The 24,617-nt window shown below is 40.4% G+C and overlaps 1 protein-coding gene across 1 annotated transcript in view; it reads left to right on the top strand.

Annotated features, from left to right (window-relative positions):
* Nucleotides 1-17,673: 17,673 nt before the first annotated feature.
* Nucleotides 17,674-24,617, top strand: part of C13H4orf51 (chromosome 13 C4orf51 homolog) — a 44,937-nt gene continuing 37,993 nt past the window's right edge. Inside the window, exon 1 of the mRNA XM_023557101.2 lies at nt 17,674-19,073. Within this exon, the coding sequence (XP_023412869.1) occupies nt 18,844-19,073 (230 nt within the window). The 5' untranslated portion in view covers nt 17,674-18,843. The remainder of the gene's footprint in view (nt 19,074-24,617) is intronic.

A 24,617-nucleotide genomic window follows, 5' to 3' on the forward strand; every position in this document is an offset into this window, starting at 1 on the left:
TTCATGTATGATGTCTTTGATGTCATTCCACAACTCGTCTGGTCTTCAGTCATTAGTATTCAATGAGTCAAATCTATTCTTGAGATAGTCTCTAAATTCAGGTGGGATATACTCAAGGTCGTACTTTGGCTCTCATGGACTTATTCTAATTTTCTTCAGTTTCATCTTGAACTTGCATGTGAGCAACTGATGGTCTGTTCCACAGTCAGCCCCTGGCTTTGTTCTGACTGATGATATTGAACTTTTCCAACGTCTCTTTCCATAGATGTAGTCAATTTGATTCCTGTGTGTTCCATCTGGTGAGGACCATGTGTATAGTCACTGTTTATGGGGGTAAAAAAAAGGTATTTGCAATGAAGAAGTCATTGGTCTTGCTAAATTCTATCATGCACTCTCTGGCATTGTTTCTATCACCAAGATCGTAGTTTCCAACTATTGATCCTTCTTCTTTGCTTCCAGCTTTCACATTCCAATCACCAGTAGTTATCAATGTATCCTGATTGAATGTTCAATCAATTTCAGACTGTAGAAGCAGATAAAAATCTTCAATTTCTTCATCTTTGGCCTTAGTGATTGGTGTGTAAATTTGAATAAGAGTTGTATTAACTGGTCTTCCTTGTAGGTACATGGATATTTTCCTATCACTGGCAGCATTGTACTTCAGGAAAGATTTTGAAAATTTTTTTTGACCATGAATGCAACACCATTCCTCTTCAAGTTGTCATTCCCAGCATAGTAGACCATATGACTGTTCGATTCAAAAGTGGCCAATACCAGTCAATATCAGCTCATTAATGCCTAGGATATCGATGTTTATACATTCCATTATTGACGGTTCCCAATATTACTAGACTCATACTTCGTACATTCCATGTTCCAACTATTAATGGATGTTTGCAGCTGTTTCTTCTCATTTTGAGTCGTGCCACATCAGCAAATGAAGGTCCCAAAAGCTTGTCTCCATCCATGTCATTAAGGTCAACTCTTCTTTGAGGAGGCAGCTCTTCCCCAGTTGTATTTTGAGTGCCTTCCAACCTGGGGGACCCATCTTTCAGGACTATATCAGACAATGTTCCACTGCTATTCATAAGGTTTTCACTGGTTAATCATTTTCAGAAGTAGACCGCCGGGTCCTTCCTAGTCTGTCTTAGTCTGGAAGCTCAGCTGAAACCTTTCCATCATGGGTGACTATCTTAGTGATCTAGTGCTGCTATAACAGAAATACAACAAGTGCATGACTTTAATGAGGAGAGATTTATTCTCTCACAGTCTAGAAGGCTACAAGTCCAAATTCAGTGCTTCAACTCCAAGGCAAGGCTTTCTCTGTCGGCTCTGGAGGAAGATGCTTGTCATCAGTCTTCCTTTGGTCTGGGAGCATCTCAGCACAGGAACCTTAGGTCCAAAGGACACCCTCTGCTCCTGACACTCTTTCTTAGTGGTATGAGGTCCCCGTGTCTCTCTGCCTGCTTCTCTCTTTATATCTCAAAAGAGACTGGGTCAAGACACTGTCTAACCTTGAAAGCCTCATCAGTATAACAGCCACCAGTCCATCTTATTACATCATAGTGATAGGATTTACAACACATAATGGAAATCACATCAGAAGGAAAAATGGTTGACAATCACACAATCATATCAGGGAGTCATGACCTAGCCAAGTTGATAGACATTTTGGGGGGGCACAATTAAATCCATTACAGTGACTGTGCTGGTATCTGAATAATGGTGGCATAACTTCCAGCATCACAGCAGCACACAAGCCCCCAAAGTACAACCAATTGACAGACACGTGGGGGATTAACACGTTAAGGGCTCTAAAGAAAAAAATAAACACGCAAAAACAGATGGATAACGTAAGTAGAGAGATGGAAACTCTATGAAAGAACCAAAAGGAAATGATAGAAATCAAAAGCACTGTTACAGAAATGAAGATTGGCTTTGACGGGCTTATCCGTAGACTTGACATGGCCAAGAAAAAAAATCAGTGAGCTTGAAAATAGGCCATTAGAAAGTCACAAACCAAAGTGCAAGAAAAAAGACTAAAAACATAGTAGAACATGCAAGAACTGTGGAACAATTTCCAAAAATGTAACATACAAGTAATTAGAACACCAGAAGGAAAAGAGAGAAAAAAGCAGAAGAAATATTTGAAGTAATAATGAATAAAAATTATCCAGAACAATTGACAGGTACCAAACCAAAGATTCAGCAAGCTCAGAGAACACCAAGCAAGAATAAAAAAAAAAAAAAAACACCTTCACATGTAACTATATCATGCTACATGTAACTATACCAAACTACAGAAAACCAAAGACGAAAAGAATGGAGGCAACCCTCCAGCTTGAACCAGAATGTCTTAGTCAAGGCATTTCTGCTTCTCTCTTCTGTCTGCACTGTTTTGGACTGTACTCTCTAGTAGCTCTTTTCACACAGAACATCAAGGGCCTTTCCAGCTCATTTTATCTCATTACCTTACAGGTTTATTCCCACTTTAACACTTCATATTTTCTTCGCTGCCAATTTCAAGTTCCTGATAGAAAGATGATTGACCTGTTCAGTTTTTGGAGGCAACAGAGATCACTAAAGAGGGAGCCCATGAATAAGTTTCCTAGAATCAGGTGCCCTCTCAATCCAGGTGCCTGTGGTTTGGGGGATGGTATAATAATGTATAAACATGGCTCCTGCTTATTTAGTAAGAAGAGTTCATAAGACATTTTTTCTGGGCATTTGTGTGTAGGGTAGACAGTGATCTATACTTCCACCACACAGTAAATTATTAGGTAGATAAATGAGTTTCAGAGGGGTGAAGTGATTTGTGTAAGTAGTCGGTATGACTTAGGCTCCAATCTACCTCTCCTAACTCTTTACGCAGTGATCTATTACCAGGATTAGAAACAAGCTATTAAGAAAAATATATTGCCAGTTATCATAATCTTTTAGATTATTCCTGCTCTTCTCTTTGAAAGTTATCCATCAATTTAATTCTAGAAACATCACTGTTTGATAGAGATCTGCTACACATATGACATCTTTATTTAGGATTGAGAATCTAAGAAATCACACTCCTTTCTTTTTAAAACAAATGATGTTGCTGGTTCCAGAAACTTTCTTCCAATTAACTCCAGTAATTTGGGGCTCTTGGAATAATACAGGATACAGAGACCATTTTGCTCAATAATCTCAGAACAGTTTATTGCTGTGGGGTAAAGGACTAGTTTTATCCTTGGTGCCAGAGAAACAACCCTTAAAGTAATTGAGGTGTCTTGGTCTGGGATGTCCAGGCCACAACTGAGAATTTTCACTGGCAAGTAGGGGCTGGCCAGACCAGAAAACACTTACCTGGGAGGCTGATATCAACTAGTCTCAGGAGGAATGATTTAGTCTATCATGTAGGACTGGCCGATAAAAGCCTGGAACACGAAGGTCAGAGAGCTTCCTGGTTGATGAGAACATCTGTCCCTTAGGACTGTAGTACAACCCTTGGGACATGGAAGACTGCGTTGGAAACCCTCCCAGATCTCTCTCTAGGTATTTCTTCATTTGTATTCTTTTTGGTTATAATAAATCTGTAGTCATAAGTATGGTATACCCTCCATAAATTCTGTGAGTCATTTCAGAGAATTATCAAACCCAAAGGGGGTTAGGAGCCAGCAGGTCAGAAAATTAAGGGTGTTTTGTGAACTCCTGAGCTTTCAGCTGGCATCTTGAAGGAATAATGGGAAACCAGCCCCAAATTTATGGTGAGCAGGTCAGAAGGTTGAGGTGTCATGTGTACCCCCTAAACTTGAAGCTGGTGTCTGCCTACTTGGCCATCTGAAGGATGGTTCCTTCTTAACTTGTGAGCTCTGACCTAGTGCAGATGGCTAGGGCCAGAGAGAGAAAGAGTGCTACAGGGGTGGCTGCCAACAAATGATGAATCTCGACATTTTCAAGATTGGATTCAAGTTGATCCTTACTGTACAATTACCCACATGGTATCATCACAGACCCCCTGTTCTATCCTGACTCAAAGAGGGAAACTTCTACAAGATTTTATAACCTCCCCAAATAAGAATATATTATTTTACCTCCCAAATCTGCCTTCTTTCAGCGCCTCGAAAACCCATAAAATGAAAGGAACACAAGATTACTGATGTTTCTCTTGTCAAGATACCTTTCCTTTTTTTGATAATCCACAATTTATACCATACCTTGGCACTGAACTCAGTATTGTGCTTTGAATATCCCAAAGGACCTAAATTTTACAGGTCTGTGAGATTGAGTTCCTATAAGACAGATTCAGGAAATTACAGTGGCATTCTAAAGCAACTGGAAGCCATACACAACAGAAAAGCCATTAGGAAATGTATGGCCACACAAGGCTGTTCTGCCTTGAGGAGATAATGTCTGATACCAGCCAGAGAGTAGGGAGGGAACAGAATACGTGAAAAGTCTTCTGCCCTTATAAAACTCACTCCAGTAGTGTTCTTCTATAATGTGTAATATATGTTTTAAGTTTTTATAATATGTATTAAGATTCTCTATCATCAAATCTTATTGTATTGTGCAATACAAGCTTTTGCCCAGTAATTATTTGCTCAAAAATTGTACTTAGTGTTTGTATCTCAAAATGACAAGAAAAATCACTTTGCTGTATGTACTCGGTTTACCTACTTTCCAAGGAAAGTAGGAAATATATCCAATTAAATTTGTAGCTGTTTATGCTGCCTTTTTACACAGTTCCCTCCTTAAACAGCTCTTGGTTGGTGAACTAATTCTAAGCAGGAGGACAGGAAGAAATGCTATTAAGTATAGTTTACACCATTCAAATGTATTAATAAGGAGTAGACGCATATGGTGGGAAATAATAAATGGTGCTGTTCAATAGCCTGGAGTAGATGCACAATAAATATTTATTGAATGAATGGATGAATGAGCGAGTCCTGAGCAAAGCCACATATACAACAGTCCCTATAAAGAACGGCACATCCAAGAGCAGGAATATATTTAATTAATCCAGTTCTTGGGAATACCCTAAAACTGCATTTATCAGGCTACCCAAATTCCTGTAGGGCGAAAACACAGTTGTGTGTCTCTTAGCTCCAAGTATCTCTCAGCATAATATTGGAAATATAGAAACGGGTGTGTAAATACGTGTGCAGATTAGAAATTCAGTCATTCCGTTAAGTGCCCAGTGGAGGTGCGGCAGTGTATTGACCTTGATCAGCCTGGGGTAGCTTGTTCCCAGGTTTTATGCACTTTCCTTCTGTGTACCCCTAAATTTTGAGACCGTATCAGCACATAGTGAGATTTAGTAACAGAGGAAAGGGAATAGAAATGAATATATCTTGACTTAGTCAACAACATAGGCAAATAAACTCCCTATGGTAAATTGGGAGGGATTGAAGGGTCTGTTAGCTAAATCCTAAAATGAATTACCCTCTGGTCTCTGTTCACCAATATACATGCAGTAAGTGATCCTTTCAGCAGTTTTATTTTATGCCTTTTCCTCATCCTCACCATGACCTTCCAGGAGGGACTACACTTGTTTAAATCCTTGAATTCATCTACCTATTATTTATCTTCCCATCACCTAGAAAATGTAATCCTCTATTAGGGTTAATTTCTTTTTACCAGAGAATTTTTCAGAAGCCCGGTTAAGAAATATACCATGGGTGATAGCTTCCTAGAACCTCTCCTCTTAGCTTGGACAGTTTCTAGGGTTCTGAGGATTTTTGCATATTAATACTTAATTGATAATTATTTCAAGTATGGTTCTTAAACTTAGTTTCAGAATCTTCAGAGTATTTAAATCATGCTAGTAACAGCGATTTTTTTAGTAACAGCAGGCCATATATCTCTTTCCTTATATACATGCCTGTGGTCTTCAGCCTGGGAACACTAGATAGTCGTACATTTAAAAAAACAGAGACTGTTATTCATTGGTCTTTCTTTGCAGGGCACATTTATTAGATTATGGTTGGCAGCTCCTTTGAATATGAAAGTCAGCAATGCACAGGTTGTTGCGGATGTGTTTGGACTGAGCTAAGGAGAAGGGCAGTAGTCAGCAGGTGTGGGACCAGACAGAGAGGGAGAGGAGGACATTGGGCTGAGACAGGCAGAAAACCACAGATACAGATACAAAGTTAAAAATGAAGAATTAAGTAGACTAGACAGTCCAAAGTTTGCAGTCACATTGCTGAGTTTAAACTCCAGTTCTATCACTTCCTATGATCTTGGGCAAACTTTCTGTGTATTAGTTTCCTCTTCTATAAAAAGGTGGTAATAATAGTACCTTCCTCATAGGGTTGTTGTGAGAATTAAATGAATTATTGCATGTAAAGGGCTTAGAAAGCATATATATATATGTATTTGCTTCTATCATCATCATCAATTACTATTATATATAGGAGACTCTCTTAAGATTCAGGAAGTTACTTAAAAACCCTTTCAAGACCCAATTATTTTCTGCTTTGAATTTTTTGTTGATAACATGTGTTTTCATTAATAGAACGCCTACTGAGTCACTGAGTGTGTTTAAACTTTTGGTAGGTACTACGAACTTTTTCTTGCCTCATCTCACCAATCCTACCCTCAGAGCCCAGAGGGACATACATGTCCCACTAATTCTATGCCCCACCCCAAAGTCCAGTGGGACATGTGTCCCAAAAAGCTTTTTATCAAAATACATATTTTCTTCCCAAGACCATTGATTCAGCACCAACTCATATGTTGTTGTTGTTAGGTGCCATCGAGTCGGTTCTGACTCATAGTGACCCTATGCACAACAAAACGAAACACTGCCCGATCCTGCGCCATCCTTACAATCGTTGTTATGCTTGAGCTCATTGTTGCAGCCACTGTGTCAGTCCTCGTTGAGGGTCTTCCTCTTTTCCACTGACCCTATACTCTGCCAAGCATGATGTCCTTCTCCAGGGACTGAACCCTCCTGACATCATGTCCAAAGTATGTAAGACGCAGTCTTGCCATCCTTGCTTCTAAGGAGCATTCTGGCTGTACTTCTAAGACAGATTTGTTTGTTCTTTTGGCATTCCATGGCATATTCAATATTCTTCGCCAACACCACAAGTCAAAGGCCTCAACTCTTCTGCGGTCTTCCTTATTCATGGTCCACCTTTCACATGCATATGATGCGATTGAAAATACCATAGCTTGGGTCAGGCACACCTTAGTTTTCAAGGTGACATCTTTGCTCTTCAGCACTTTGAAGAGGTCCTTTGCTGCAGATTTACCCAATGCAATGCATCTTTTGATTTCTCGACTGCTGCTTCCATGGCTGTTGATTGTGGATCCAAGTAAAATGAAATCCTTGACAATTTCAATTTTTTCTCCATTTATCATGATGATGTTTATTGGTCCAGTTGGGAGGATTTTTGTTTTCTTTATGTTGAGGTGCAATCCATACTGAAGGCTGTGGTCTTTGATCTTCATTAGTAAGTGCTTCAAGTCCTCTTCACTTTCAGCAAGCAAGGTTGTGTCATCTGCATAATGCAGGTTGTTAATGAGTCTTCCTCCAAACCTGATGCCTCGTTCTTCTTCATATAGTCTATCTTCTCATATTATTTGCTCAGCATATGGAGTGAATAGGTATGGTGAAAGAATGCAACCCTGACGCACACCTTTCCTGACTTTCAACCAATCAGTATTCCCTCGTTCTGTCTGAACACCTGCCTCTTGTTCTATGTAAAGGTTCCTCCTGAGCACAATTAAGTGTTCTGGAATTCCCATTCTTTGCAGTGTTATCCATAGTTTGTTATGATCCACAGTCAAATGCCTTTGCATAGTTAATAAAACACAGGTAAACATCCTTCTGGTATTCTCTGCTTTCAGCCAGGATCCATCTGACATCAGCAATGATATCCCTGGTTCCACGCCCTCTTCTGAAACCAGCCTGAATTTCTGGCAGTTCCCTGTCTTTATACTGCTGCAGCCATTTCTGAATGATCTTCAGCACAATTTTGCTTGTGTGTGATATTAATGATATTGTTCTATAATTTCCACATTTGGTTGGATCACTCATATAATAAATTGTAAAAACTAATTTGGGGCACACGGCAATTTTTTCCATTTCAAATTGTCAAACAGGTCTCAATCTGCCTGCAGCATGCACTATCAGTGGGAAAACAAGTTTCCAATAAACCACAGAGGTGGGAAATATCCCAACGGTCATGAAAAGTTTTAAGCAAAAATAGAACTTTGAAATATTTTTTATATTCTTCTCGGTGATGGTTGATTATTTTAATAATGCAGTCTATGTAAGACTGAGATTTTTGCCCAAGCAGAATTGTACAATGAAGGTGTCAGAACCGCATGGGGGTGGGGCCTGACCTCTTCTAACTTCACCGGGAGGAAGGAGACTCGAGATCAACAGCCGAAGGCTGATTCTTACAAGGCAGGGTCAGACATGCCTCCTCTCTCCAACGTCTTTACCAGTGCTGACGCCAATGTCCCTCCCACGGCACTCTCTACCTCTGTGCTGGGTTTGCTAATTCACTGCGATGGCCACGCAGAACTCGCAGACAATGCTCATGAGTCTGGGGCTTATTAAAGAAATAACAGCTTACAATTCAAGCTCAGGAGCACTCAGGATACAGTTCTTGCATCAGGACAGCCTCTTCCCAGCTGTGCCACAAACACTCTGGCAAGCGTTACAAAGCTCTTTTAGCTCTGCAGATAAGTGCCCCCAAGGCACCGCAGTCCAGCCAGCAAGCCTCAGACCAAAGGCGCACAGCTCTAGATCTAGGGGCCAGGAAGCCCACTGTGCCATCTCCTGCTGGTCTCTCCTGCCTTGGTGGTGATGGGATCCTCTCTCTCTCACTTCTGGGATGGCTCATCCCAAGCCCAGCAGGGTGGCAAAACTGACCACCCCCTTGGTGTGCCACAATTACCCTATTTGCACAGTCTCACCCATCACTTGGGTGGGAGTTACAAGAGAAAGACCACACAAAAGTGATCCATTGCACTACAAAGGAATAATTTCATAGTGTGGGAAAGAAGGGCCAACTCCACTTGTTAAGTCTGCTTCCCCCACCTTCTCCTGGGAGAACTGGAATCAGCCATCGCTATGTGCTGTTTGTCCCAGGGGCCACCACAGTGAAATCCAGGAGGCCTGACTGTTATTATAAGTCGCCTTTTGATTTTATTTACTATGAGTCTGTTTATTTGAGGGTGTTGGGACATAATTCTTAGGCTACCTTGTTGTGGGTATCTATGAATAGACAGGGTCTTCTTGGAAAACAGGAATCATTCATTCAAGTTTCTTCACTTTAACGTCAACGTGTATACCTTGATCCCTTCCTCAGTAGACTCCCATATCTTTCCCATCCTATTTCCCTACCCCGCTCCCCACCCACCACACACACACACACACACACGTGTGCACGCACACACACAAAGAGCTGTACACCTTGTTCTTTCCTTGCCTTTGATTATTGGACCCAGAACTAGAGGGAGAGAAAGTTTAAGAAGCATCGTATTTGATTGAATTGACTTCAATCTATTTAGAGCTTTTTTGTTGTTGTTAAGTCTAGCCTGTAGAGAAAAATGAAAAAGTGAGAAGAGTAAATGCAAACCGAAAATAGATTCCTTGCAAGATTTGAGATCGATTCTATGTGACTGCATTCCATTTGCTTTACTTTTTGTAAAATAAAATTTTAACCCTGCATTTGTTACATATATTAGTTCTAGAAAGTTTAGAAAGTAAAAAATGGAGAATATAAAAATTACTTAACTCTCCCACTCAGCTATAGTGAATAGCAACATATTTATATATAGTCCTTTGGGATTTTTCTTTTATACACACACACACAATTTTTTTTTTAATTTCATTAAACAAAATTGGTATCACAACGTACATACTGTTTGTAATCAGTTTCAGTTTTCAAATAGTACATGTAACCAAAAATCAATGTCAGGAGAGAAAAGAAAAAAGATGGTTTCATTTAGGCTTCTCCTCACTAATTTTATCAATTTCCTGTTCCTGTGCAATGTACCCTTTTTTATTTCCATCTAGTCCCGTTGCCACTGGTTCCTTATATCCTGTATCCTTTAGACCATGTATCACACAGTTTTTGATAAGCATATTACTAAACATTTCCAAATCACTGGGTATGCATGAAGAAATTATTCCCAGATCAAGCACTGAGAAGAAATATTGTGACTGACAGATGGAAACAGTTATTAATTATAACACATTGTGTATACTCATTCAGATGTTATCCACACTCATCCAAATACTAGAATTTGGCACCTTATGGGGAAGAAACGGGTTCTTGTTGAGATGAAAGGCTCAGATTCACACGGGGTCTTTTTTCTCAAAGGAATTCTGCCTTCTCTGGCCTCTACGTTCTTGGTTTCTTCCTGGGTTCCATCTTGCAGGGGCATCAGCCAGTTTCTGCCTTCACAGAAGCAGCCTGAAACATCCGGTCTCTGGTGCTAGACGCTGAAATAGTGGTTACCTCCGTGTGTGTGTGTGTGTGTGTGTGTGTGTGTGTGTGTGTGTGTACATGTGCAAGCACTGCTGTTTTGGCTGGAAAGGGGCAAGAAGGAGCCTTCTAGAGTGCTGGATCTGGGTAGTGGTTACATGAGTACGTACATGTATAAAAGTGCATCCGGTAATACATTTTCGACCTTTACTGTTTCACGTTATATCACAATTACAAAAAAAAAATGCTGCTTGAGCCACATTCTTGGCCAGCTGTCAGTGATTTAGACTGGAAATCGAGTCAGAATCTAACTAACCAGTTGCTATCAAGTTGATTCTGAGTCACGGCGACCCCATGTATTACAGAGCAGAATGGCATCTAAGGTTTTCTGTGGCTCTCACCTTTAGGCAGCAGATCACCAGGCCTTTCTTCCAAGGTGCCTCTGGGTCTAGTAAACTCCAGAGATTGCAGCCAGCCATTGTCTTAGCTACAGCCTTAGCTAGCCTTTCCAGTTCCCAGACTGTTCCACAGAACAGCAATCCCTAGGGATGCTCCCCACAAAAAGAAGTTTGTGGTCATATGGGTTTAGGAAATGCTGCACAATCTAGTGCCCCTTTGGAAAATTCACAATGCCCATTAAACTACTAAAGGCTCTGAGAAGTACAGGTCACTGGTGGCACAAGCTGTTTGCCATAAGCTACTAACCTAAAGGTTTGCAGTTCGAACCCACACAGCAGCACTGTAGAAGACCTGGCAATCTGCTTCCATAAAGATACCAGCCAAGAAAACTCTACGGAGCAGTTCTACTCTATAACACATGGGGTTGCCAAGAGTAGGAACTGATATGACAGCAATGGGTTTCATTTCGGTTTTGGTTTGAGAAGTCCTACAGCAAAGAAACACATTTACCTCAAATTGTCATAAACTTACTTAACCATGAAACCCTTTTAATTAATACCTAGATGACACAAACCTTGCTTACTGAAAGCAAAGAGGATCTGAAACACTGATGAAGATCAAGGACTATAGTCTTCAGTATGGATCACACCTCAACATAAAGAAAATAAAAATCCTCCCAACTGGATCTATAAGCAACATCATGATAAGCAGAGAAAATAATGAAGTTGTCGAGGATTTCATTTTACTTGGATCCACAATCAACGCCCACATAAGCAGCGGTCAAGAAATCAAACGACATGTTGCATTGGGCAAATCTGCTGCAAAAGACCTCTTTTAAGTGTTAAAAAGCAAAGATGTCTTTTTTAGGACTAAGGTGCACCTCACCCAAAAAAACAAAACAAAAACCAAACCCATTGCTTTGAGTCAATTCCAACTCATAGTGACCCTGTCAGCGTAAAACTTCCCCATAGGGTTTCCAGGGAGCAGTGGTGGATTCAAACTGCTGATCTTTCAGTTAGCAGCTGAGCTCTTAACCACTGTGCCTCCAGGGTTCCACGTGCCTGACCCAAGCCATGATATTTTCAGTCACCTCATATGCAAGCAAAACCTGGCCAATGAATAAGGAAGACTAAAGAAGAATTGTCATTGTTGTTGTTAGGTACCATACAGTTGATTCCAATTCATAGCCACCTTGTATACAACCAGACAAGACACTGCCCAGTCTTATGCCATCCTCACAACCATTTTTGATTGTGCCCATTGTTGCAGCCACTGTGACAATCCATCTTGTCAAGGGTCTTCCTCTTTTTCGCTTTTTACCAAACACAATGTCCTTCTCCACGGATTGGTCCCTCCTGACATGTCCAAATTACATGAGACTAAGTCTCGCCATCCTCACTTCTAAGGAGCATTCTGGCTGTACTTCTTCCGCTACAGATTTGTTCATTCTTCTGGCAGTCCATGGCATATTCGATATTCTTCACCAACATCATAATTCAAAGGCATCAATTCTTCTTTGGTCTTCTGTATTCATTGTTCAGCTTTCACATGCATATGAGGTGATTGAAAATACCATGGCTTGGGTCAAGCACATCTTAGTCCCCAATGTGACATCTTTGCTCTTCAACACTTTAAAGAATTCTTTGCAGCCGATTTGCCCACTCCGATACATCGTTTGATTCCTTGACTGCTGCTTCCATTGGCATTGATTAGGGAATCAGGTAAAATGAAGTCCTTGACTACTTCAATATTTTCTCTGTTTATCCACTTGTCATGATGTTTCTTACTGGCCCAGTTGTGAGGACTTTTGTTCTCTTTAGGTTAAAGGATAATCCATACTGAAGGCTGTAGTCTTTGATCTTCATCAGTAAGTGCTTCAAGTCCTCTTCACTTTCGGCAAACAAGGCTGTCTTATCTGCGTATTGCAGGTTGTTATTGAGTCTTCCTTCAATCCTGGTGCCGAGTCCAGCTCCTAGGATTATTTGCTCAGAATACAGATTGAATAAGTCACCAAGGGTGACCCTGTTGATATTCGAAATACTGGTGGCATAGCTTCTAGCATCACAGCAACAAGCAAGCCACCACAGTATGCCAAACTGACAGATGTGTGGGGGAAGAAAAATTGGTGCATTTGAATTATGGTTTTGTGAAAGAATATTGAATATACCACGGATGGCAAGAAGAACAAACAAATCTGTCTTGGAAGAAAGACAGCCAGAATGCTTCTGAGAAGCAAGGATGGAGAGGCTTCGTCTCATGTGCTTTGGTCATGTTATCAGAAGGGACCAGTCCCTGGAGAAGGACATCATGCTTGGTAAAGTAGAAGGTCAGGGGAAAAAGAAGACCCTCTATGCGACAGATTGACACAGTGGCTGCAAAGATGCGGTCAAAACATAACAATTGTGAGAATGGCACGGGGCTGGGCAGTGTGTTTCGTTCTGTTGTACACAGGGTTGCTATGAGTCAGAACCAACTCAATAGCACCTAACAACAACAACAACAAGGGGTCCTAGTGGCACAACGGTTAAGCACTCTGCTGCTAACGGAAAAGTTGGTGGTTTGAACACAGCCAGGACTCTGAGTGAGGAAGACCTGGCAATCTACTTCCATAAATATTATAGCCAAGAAAACCCTATGGAGCAGTTCTACTCTGTTCCGTGGGTCGCAATGAGTTGGAATCAACTCAATGGCGCACAACAACAGCACTTCATTAGAATAGTTAGACTATCTTTAGATAGAAGCCTGGTCAAGGCCAGTATACCAAAGTCTCCCATGAGCCAGGTGATATGTATGCCTCCTGCTGGTTTTACTGGGTATGAGGTTACCTACTAGCCAAGCTTCTATTTTCACTAAATTGGTTTCACAATCCAGATTTCATTGTCACAGTGCCCTTGATTAGGTTTTTATCACATTTAGCATACTGGGACCTGACCAACACAGCTTGCCATAATTCAGTTACAAAAAGGAATTTGTTAGTGCAGACTCCAGAAGTCAGCCCACACAGGTCGACACTGGATACCAGTGCCCAGGAGAAGTGAAGGACCTGATAAAATGTGATATGAAAGAATGAGTATGAGGTCCTTTAGAATTCTAGGATTTTATAGATTAGACAGTTATGGTAATAAATCCAATTAGCCTGTTCTATTTATTTTCTAATTTGAAGTTTGATTTTATTTTTAATACTTGTTCAACATATATTAGATTAATGAAATAAACTATAATTCCAACTAATCCCAATATTAGACATTTTTGCTTAAATTGTTAAATTTTACCACTCTTGGGTCTTGAGGTTATAATTGCTAAAAAGATGTCACAATTGATTCTGGGAGAAGGAAACAGGTATAAAATAATATCCACTACCACCAGTTGCCTTCAAATAATTTCCAAATCATGGCAACCCCACATGTGTCAGAGTAGGACTGTGCTCCACAGAATTTTCAATGGCTGGTTTTTTGGAAGTAGATCATCAGGCCTTTCCTCTGAGGTTCTTTTTTTTTTTTTTTTTTTACCTCTAGGTGAATTTGAACCCCCAACATTTTGGTTAGCAGATGTCTTATTTATCTAGTGCTGCTGTAACAGAAATACCACAAGTGGATGGCTTTAAGAAACAGAAATTTATCTTCTCACAGTTTAGGAAGCTGGAAGTCCAAATTCAGGTTACCAGCTCTAGGGGAAGACTTTCTCCGTCGGCCCTGGGGGAAGGTCCTTGTTGCTTGGCTCCTTGCTGATCTTTGTATGGGTTGGCATGTGTCTTCCCACATCCCTGCTTCTTGAATGCTTATTTAATCTCTTTTATACACCAAAAGAGACTGACTCAAGACACATCCTACACTAATCCTGTCTCATCGACATAACAAAGACGACCCATTCCCAAATTGGATTATAGCCACACGCATAGAGTTTAGGATTTCCAACACATATCTTGGGGGGACGTAATTCAGTCTTTAATAGCAGACAAGCACTTAGCCATCTGTACCACCCAGGAACGTCATAAAACAATATTAAAAAATAAATTGTTGCTGTCGAGTCAATTCCACTCATAGCGACCCTATAGGACAGAGTAGAACTGCCCTGTAGGGTTTCCAAGGAGCCGCTGGTGGATTTGAACTGCCGACCTTTAGGTGAGCAGCCATAGCTCTTAACTACTGCACCACCAGGGCTCCTAAAACAATATAGAGGACAGGAAAATTTTAATAAAGCACTAACATCATTATTTATTTTTAAAAGATCTTTTTTTTAATTTTTATTGGGCTTTAAGTGAAAGTTTACAAATCAAGTTAGTCTCTCACACAAAAACTTATATATACCTTGCTACATACTCCCAATTGCTCTCCCCCTGATAAGACAGTCAGCTCCCTCCCTCCTCTCTCTCTTTCATGTCCATTTCACCAGCTTCTAACCCTCTTATCTCCCCTCCAGACAGGAGGTGCCAACATAGTCTTAAGTGTCCACCTGATACAAGAAGCTCGCTCCTCACCAGCATTCCTCTCCATCCCATTGTCCAGTCCAATCCCTGTTTGAAGAGTTGGCTTTGGGAATGGTTCTTGTCTTGGGCCAACAGAAGGTCTGGGGGCCATTACCACCGGGGTCCTTCTAGTCTCAGTTAGACCATTAAGTTTGGTCTTTTTATGAGAATTTGGGGTCTGCATCCCACTGCTCTCTTGCTCCCTCAGGGGTTCTCTGTTGCATTCCCTGTCAGGGCAGTCATTGGTTATAGCTGGGTACCATCTAGTTCTTCTGGTCTCAGGCTGATGTAGTCTCTGGTTTATTTGGCACTTTCTGTCTCTTGGGCTTGTAATTACCTTGTGTCCTTGGTGTTCTTCATTCTCCTTTCGTCCAGGTGGGTTGAGACCGATTGATGCATCTTCAATGGCCACTTGCTAGCTTTTAACACCCCAGATGCCACTCTCCAAAGTGGGATACAGAATGTTTTCTTAATAGATTTTATTATGCCAATTGACTTAGATGTCTCCGAACCCCCGTCCCTGCTACGCTGATCTTTGAAGCATTCAATTTATTCAGGTAACTTCTTTGCTTTTGGTTTAGTCCGGTTATGCTGACCTCAGCTGTATTGTGTGTTGTCTTTCCCTTCACCTAAAGTAGTTCTTATCTACTAGTCCTCTCCCACCTTTCCTCCCTCCCCCCTCCTGTAACCAACAAAGAATATTTTCTTCTCTGTTTAAACTATTTCTCCAGTTCTTATAATAGTGGTCTGATATAATATTTGTCCTTTGGCACTTGACTAATTTCACTCAGCATAATGCCTTCCAGATTCCTCCATGTTATGAAATGTTTCATGGATTCATCATTGTTCTTTATCGATGCGTAGTATTCCATTGTGTGAATATACCATAATTTATTTATCCATTCATCCGTTGATGGGCACCTTGGTTGCTTCCATCTTTTTGCTATTGTAAACAGTGCTGCAGTGAACATGGTGTGCATATATCTGTTCGTGTAAAGGCTCTTATTTCTCTAAGATATATTCCAAGGAGCGGGATTCCTGGATCATATGGTAGTTCTATTTCTAGTTTTTTAAGGCAGCACCAAGTAGATTTCCAAAGTGGTTGTACCATTTTACATTCCCACCAGAACTGTATAAGTGTTCCAGTCTCTCCATAACCTCTCCAACATTTATTATTTTGTGTTTTTGGATTAATGCCAGCCTTGTTGAAGTGAAAAAGATCTTGTTTTAATACATATTTGTCTATAGACTTCCACAAAATTTGAAAAGAAAATTTAAAAATGTTTTCTACAAATAATCTTTCACAACCTGTTCTACTGGTTTTCCTCTCTTAAAACAAGATATTGCTAGAAGAGATTTCTTTAAGAGAAACCACCGTTTTTTGGCTAGAATAGATAAAGGTTAAAGTAAAGAAGCAGCAGCTACCTGATACTGGGTGGGTCGAAAAGAGCTGGGCAGCCCAGTTTTCTTTTCTCTCCTTCAGTCCCTATCTTCCTCGTCTTCTTATCTTACCTGGATTTCTCCAAGGAGCCTTCAACTACTTGGGAAAAAGCAGCTCCGTCTGCAAACAATTGCCTAATCCTGCTCCTAGAGCAAAGATGCTTCTCCTCCAAATTTCAAAATTTTAAGGAGAAAAAACAAACTCTAAAATACTAACAATTATTTGCAAATAATTTTATACTCAGAAAAACTTACCAAATAGTGTGTCTCCCTTTCTTTAAAAGACTGTTTAAATTAAGCTCCCCGAGCTGTGGCCCCAGGATCAGTTGCATCAGACTCACATAACTGATAATAAAAATGAAGATTCCTGGGCTTTGCCTCAGATGGCAGTCTCTAAAGGCAGGGCTGAGGGGCCTGCATGTTTATGTACCCCATACAGGCTGATCAAATCATCTATGGAAGTTTTTGTTTGTTTGTTTGTTTTTAAATATTGATGATGTTTCCACCCCCAGAGATGCTGATCAATAACTCAAAATGGAAGCATGGCATCTGTTATGGATTGAATTATGTCTTCCCATAAAATATGTGCTGGAATCCTAACCGCTATTCCTGTGGATGTAATCCCATTTGGAAATAGGGTTTCTTTGTTATGTTAGTGAGACCATATCAGTGTTGGGTGTGTCTTAAACCTAATAATTTTTGAGATACAAAAAGAGCAGATTGACACAGAGCGACGCAAACTAGCAGAAATAGGGGAAAGATAGATGCCACACAGAGATCACCAAGAAGTCAAAGAATGCCAGGCTAAAGATGCTGAGACAAAACGACTCCCTCAGAGCTCACAGAGACAGGGGGACTTCCCCTAGGGCCAGTGCCCTGAATTTGAAGTTCTAGCCTCCTGATCTGTGACAAAATAAATTTCTGTTCATTAGAGCCACCCACTTGTGGTATTTCTGTCACAGCAGCACTAGGACGCTAAGACAGCGTCTATATTTATAAAGACACCCACTGGTTGGAGCCCTGGTGGCAAAGTGGTTAAGTGTTTGGCAGCTGCAATCCACCAGCCTGTCCTTGGAAACCCTATGGGACAGTTCCACTCTGTCCTATAGGGTACCGATGAGTTCAAATCCACTTGGCAGCAGTGGGTTTGGTTTCTTTTTGGTTTTCTACTGGTTTTTTACTGGTTACTTGAGTGGGTGCTGAGGTTTAAGAACTCCTAAGAGTTGATCAAAGGACGAGTGTTGAAAGACCTCTATTTCATTTCGATTTGCCAACGAATTGTTCATCTGGAGACGTGAGGGGCATATCAACCAGATGCAGAAGAAAGATCAGTGAAGGATGGAGGAAGTTACATGACTAAATGGAAGAGTGAAAGCTATGACTTCTCAAATTAAGAAAAGAGTCACAGTCACACTTCGAAGACTACAGTTCTTAACCCTGGCTGCTTCTTAGAATCCTCTGAGATTAAGCTTTTAGAAAATGCTGATGCCTGGGCCCTGCTCCAGACCAATTAAATCAGAATTTCTGGGGCTGGAGCCTGGGTATCTGCATACTTTAACAGGCCCTGGGCTGACTTGATGTGCTGCCAGCTGGGGCACCGTGGTTCTATGACATGTAAGAACAGCTTGAGTCACAGGCCATTGGTGACATCATAAGCAGCTCATGTTTGCTTCCAGATATTTGAAGACTACGTCTTCTGGGGAAATGAAGGATTGGTGCCATCTTTTTATCTTGTTTCCATTTCTTCAGCCACCATCATTTGGGTTCACTTCTTTATTTATGATAGCACTAATATTACAAATAATTTTATCACCTGATTTCTTGCCATAATTATGTGGCAGTGTATCATTTAGGGCAAAGACCAGAAGGCTATATAACCTAAAATTTGTCAGCTAAAATTTGGGGCATAGGGGAGATGGGCAGGATAGTATTTGTGGAATTTTGTGATCCGTTGCTTGGCAACCATACTAAGACAATTAAGCTTTTGCACTGTGGTGAACCGTTTGAGTTACAAAGTTTGGTGAGCCCAGTCAACGTCTTCTGGCTACCAGAGGGAAATCACTAATTATCAAGAGGGCTTGGAAAGTTCTCATTCAGAGCAGGCCATCCAGAGCTATGTCCCACTACTTCTACCTGACACCGCAAGTCGTTCTGCCCTTCAGCCCTCTGACTTCTGAAGAGTTTGATCTGATCCGGCACAAGGCTGGAGCATCTTGGCAGGATGAAACGCAGTGGACAAAATCTTCTCTGACCACGTACACCGGGAGTTACCGGAAGAAAAAACTGGATGAGTCCACTTGCAGCCGACTGTTCAAAGCAGGACCACAAGAACCTGAGTGTAAACAGTAAGAGGTCTTTGAGATTTGGACCTGGGTGTGTCAGTACAAATAGTCAAGAACACTTAGAAGGGGCGAGGGGATTGTAGATCTTGAAAGAGGCTTTAGCCCTGGGTATTTTCCAGTGTAAATGTCAGTGCGAAGAGGAGCTAAATGTCAGTTACCAGCCAAAATGATGATTGCTCTCTCTATTTACCACTCATAAAATTACCTGTAACGTCTACTCCTGAACGGACATAAATATGAGTATTTGACTAAGCAGTGGACATTTTGTATTCTCTCTTCAGCCAAAGGTGCCGTTGAGAATTTTGCCTTGTTTCCTGTGTAGTTTTTCCACTTTCAGGAGTTAGAAAGTTGGCTCAGAGCAGGAATGAAAGTAGCCTGAATCTTTCTCTATTCCCCACCTTTTGATGTCTGTTGATGCATGCCGGGGCTGCGGGCCCAACAGACATTGTTTGAGTGTTAACACTAAGCCAGGCCTTTTGATACACCCAAAGCAAAAAAATTAAGTTCAGTTGAATATGGTAACTGCAGCTACAGGAACAGGTAATGGGTTACGAAAGAGGGAGATGTCACCAGTGTCTGTGGTCTGGAAGGGGTGTTCTGTTTCTAGGAAGATCTTAGTAAAGCAGGTTTCCCCTGAGCTGGTTTGGAAGACGGAGGAGGTGGAGACTAGGAAGGTGTGCCACATGGAGGGAAGAGTCAGTACAAAGACAGAAAAACAAATTCAGTTGCCATCAAATCAATCCAACTCATGGTGACCCCAGGTGTGTCAGTGTAGAACTGTGCTCCATAGGGTTTTCAGAGGCTGATTTTTTGGAAACAGATCACCAGACCTTTCTTTTGTCCAGCCTCAGAGTGGACTTGAAGCTCCAACCTTTTGGTTAGCAGCTGAGGGCATTAATCTTTTCCACCACCCAGGGACTCCACTCAAAAAAAACTCAAAGGCAACCAAAAAAAAAGAAACGAAACTCATTGCCACCAAGTTGATTCGAACTCATAACAACCCTATAGGATAGGGTAGAATTGCCCCACAGAGTTTCTAAGTAGCGTCTGATGGATTTGATTTGCCAACCTTTTGGTTAGCAGCCATAGCACTCAACCACTACACCACAAAGGCAAAGGAATATTTAATCCCAAGCACTGTTAGGGAACTGCAAGTAGCTTGGTGAGTCTGAAAGATAAAGTCTAAGTGCAAGTGTGAAAAATATGAGGACTCATTAGGAAGTATGTTCCTCTGAAGATTAATTGGCAAATATCCTGTGCAAATTGTGGAAACTTGTTTGAAAACTAATTGGATTATTTTATTGCCTTTGACTTCAGATACCACCTATAACCCAAATTCAGTAAAACTTGTGAAAGCTGGAATCCGTGTAAGGTAGAAGCCTGTCAGAGAAGTAAAACATAAATATTTTCCACTAATAAAGAAAGATAGAAAAGTGTTAAGAGTGTACCCTGTCAAGGGTGAGACCCAGAAAAACAAGGCAGTCTTGTCCAGTTTTGGCTCTTCCAGTTTTCACTGTTTTACATTGTTTTCCAGGTCTTTCCAAATTATCAAAACAAAGTACTGAAACCTAAAATGTCTTAAGAGTACTTTCCAACTGGGTGCCTTGCTTGGTTTATCCCAATAAACTGCAATCTTTGCACTTTTAATAGCTCTCTGTTATGTTGACACTTCAATTAGCTTTGGAAGCCCCTTTGCTAATCCTGTGAATTTTGAGACAACTCTTAGCCAGATAGGGAGGTCTTCAGGCAATGCTGGGGTCCTTGAAAGCTGCAGATTTGTTCACCAGAGCAAGGGGGGAAAAAAAAGATATTTAATAACTCTGAAAAAAATGCAGAAATATGACACCTGGTAAAAATGGACAGACTCTTGAATTGGCTTCTGAATGCGATCACTACGTCAGTCATTCTGACCAAGGCAACCTGCGACATTGCAAACCATAAAAGAACACAAGCTTGTGAGGTTTATCTGTTTTTTTGGAACCTCAGAAATGAAAATACATTCTTTGCATAACTACTGCTTATTCTACTATAGGACAAAAAGAAGCAAGTGTTATAAGGGAAGATGAAGGGCGGGTTCAGCTCATTTTGAAAGTACCAATTATATATTCTAAATTTGCTTTTATTTTTAATCTTTTTCTTGGTTAATTTTAGCCCCAAGGACAAATGTCTTTTTAAGTTCTGAGCAAAATCTGTTTGATTAAAATTTTGTAAGGCTATAAAGAGACATTTTTATACTGCTTAAAATCAGAATGGTCCAAGAGGGATTATTGGGATAAAACATGAAATGATTAATCATTTTAAAACGTGTTTAGTCAGGAAAATATTGATGTAGACAAAACAGTATTTTTTTGTTCATCTTATTTAATATACATTGAATACCCATATTATGTGAGACAGAAGGAATTTGGTAGATGTCTTGATCATTTGGTTCTGAATGAGTTTTAGCAGCAAATTTGTAAAATTCATAACCATGCAAAAAGAAGAACCCTGCGTTAGGAGAGTGGAGATTATCGTGCTATAGGACTTGAAGCTATTCTGGATAGCGGTGTCAACCCCAGTTGTCTGCCGAGGTTAAAATAAAGGAAGAATTGCATTTCGGAATTCCTAACACAGGGATATTTTCGAAGTGTTGATGCTTTGTCTATTCATTAAATTATTCACTTATTCATCCAGTAATCAAGTATTTCTTAAGTGCCTACTATGTGTACGGTCTTAGGCTAGATGCTGGGGCTGCACCAGTGATCAAAACATATATGGTGGCTGCCTCCATGGAGTGTGTAGACTGAGGGAGACAGTGACTCGGGAAACAGTAAACTATTTGTTCTCTGAAGGAATCAGATAGGGACCTTTGTTAAAAACAAAGGCAGTGGTAGTGGCTGTTTCTTATATAACTAAACATGGTCTTACTATCCAATCCAGCAATCGTGTTCCTAAGTACCTGATTTAAAAACACATTCACACAAAAAACTTGCATGTGAATGCTTACAGTAGCATTATTTATAATTGCCAAAACTGGAAGGAACTGAGATGGATAAGAATACAATGGTATATCCATACAATGGTGTATCATTCAACCATAGAAAGAAATGAGGTATCAAGCCACAAAAAGATACGGAGTGATCTTAGATCCACATTTGTAAGTAAAAGAAGCCAGTCTGAAAAAGATACAATATAATTTCAATTATACAACATTCCAGAAAAGCAAAACTAAGACATTAAACAAGTCAGTGGTTGTCAGGGAATAGGAGAGTGTTGAAAAGGGAAAATGCAGGTGTTTTTTTTTTTAAAGGTGGTAAAACCATTCTCTATGATACCGTAATGATGAATACAAGACATTAAGCATTTGTCAAAACCTGTAGAACTTTACAGCACAAAAGCGAACCTTAACGTATGCAATTCCTAAAAAAAATATTTAGAAGGTTGGGAGATCCCAAGATGAAATGCAGAACATGACAAAAGCATCTAACTGTGTTACAAATGTGTGAAACAACCTCACTGAAGGGGGTGTGGGAATAAGGTAACGTTGGAAATGAGCTGTGTCTAGAAGTATAAAAGAACTGTACATAGGCACTGTACTGTCATTGATAAAGTTATTTTCTATGAGGGTATGGGTTAACAATTCTGAACTACTATACATATATCCTGGAATTGAACCATTAAGTAGATGGATGGCAGATGGTAGGAGCCACATTTCTTACTATTAGAGTGAGAGATTAAAAATAAGCAAGTAGAAAAGTCTAGAATGATCCAAAAGGTAATGGATTAGAGTTGGAGACATCAGTGTGAGCTTAAGTGTAGCTTAATATAGATACAGGTAGTTGCATATAGAAATATTTATAGATATGTGTATACACACAGGTTAGTATGTTGTTTTCGTTAGGTGCATCGAGTTGGTTCCCACCCATAGTGACCCTATGTACAACAGAACCAAACACTGCCTGGTCCTGAGCCATCCTCGCAAACATTGTTACACTCAAGCCCATTGTTGCAGCCACTGTGTCAATCCATCTCACTGAGGGTCTTCCTCTTTTTTGCTGACCCTCCACTTTTCCAAGCATGATGTCCTTCTCCAGGGACTGATGCCTTCTGATAACATGCCCAAAGTATGTGAGACATAGTCTCTCCATCCTTGCTTCTAAGGAACATTCTGGTTGTACTTCCTCCGAGACAGATATTTTCATTCTTTTGGCAGTCCATGGTATATTCAGTACTCTTTGCTAACAATATTCAAAATAAACCAAGAACACCTTTTAGTGCCAGAAAGGAAGAAAGTGAATAAAAAATAATTATGGGGTATGTCAAAGTGACACAGGATCCAACTGAAAGAGCTCCTCATGGCAAAAGCTGGAACAATTTGGGAAACAAAATAAAACTGTATTGGATTATGATCCAAAGTATGAAATATCCATGAGTCCATACTGATATGAGTAAATGATTGAATAAAACCATAAATGGGGGAGAAAGGACAAATCTCCCAAGCAGAAGAGTTCCAAAAAACTTAGGTGGTTGCTTTACCCTCAGGAAGGTGGAGCACAATTCACCATTCCTTAAATGTAAGCTGCACACACTGAATTTAATCCAATGAGTACGGAATGGTGGAAGAGTAACTTTATGGTGGGGAAACCTGAGAAACACTACCTCAAGCCAACTGATCAAGGTTAACCTCAACAGTGATAAGTCACTTCGATTGTCTGCATCCTTGATATGATGTGATAAGAATGGTACTTCGCTTCTGTGGTTTTCCTTCCCAAAACACATTACCCTTGTCTGATCTTTTGAAAAAACATCAGGCAGATTCATATTAAGGGACATTCTACAAAATTCTTGACCAGTAGTCATCAATATTTCATTATAATACTTTGATTTGTCTTCTCAAGCTGCCCTTTGAAATCTTCTCTTCAGCTCTTTTACCTCATCATTTCTTCCTTTCGTTCTAGCTACTCTACTTTCAAGAGCAAGTTTCAGAGTCTCTTCTGACATCCATTTTGGCCTTTTCTTTCTTTCCTGTCTTTTAAATCACTTTTTGCTTTCTTCACGTATGATGTCCTTGAAGTCATCCCGCAACTCATCTGGTCTTCTGTCATTAGTGTCCAGCGCATCAAATCTATTCTCGAAATGGTCTCCAAATTCAAGAGGGATGTACTGAAGGTAATATTTTGGCTCCTGTGGACTTGTTCTAATTTTTTTCAGCTTCAACTAGAACTTGCATATGAGCAATTGATGGTCTGTACTGCATTTTTTTTTACTGCAGTCAGCCCCTGGCCTTGTTCTGGCTGATGATATTGAGCTTTTCCATCATCTCTTTCCACAGATGTAGTTGATTTGATTCCTGTGTTTTCCATCTGGTGAGGTCCATGTGTATAGTCACCGCTTATGTTATTGAAAAAAGGTATTTGCAGTGAATAAGTCGTTGGTCTTGCAAAATTCTATCATGCAATCTCTGGCATAGTTTCTATCACCAAGGCCATATTTTCCAAATACTGTTCCTTCTTCTTTGTTTCCAACATTCCCATTCCAATCACCGGTAATTATGAACACACCTTGATT

Source organism: Loxodonta africana, chromosome 13 (assembly GCF_030014295.1).
Source record: "Loxodonta africana isolate mLoxAfr1 chromosome 13, mLoxAfr1.hap2, whole genome shotgun sequence".
In the NCBI taxonomy this organism is placed as follows: Eukaryota; Metazoa; Chordata; class Mammalia; order Proboscidea; family Elephantidae; genus Loxodonta; species Loxodonta africana.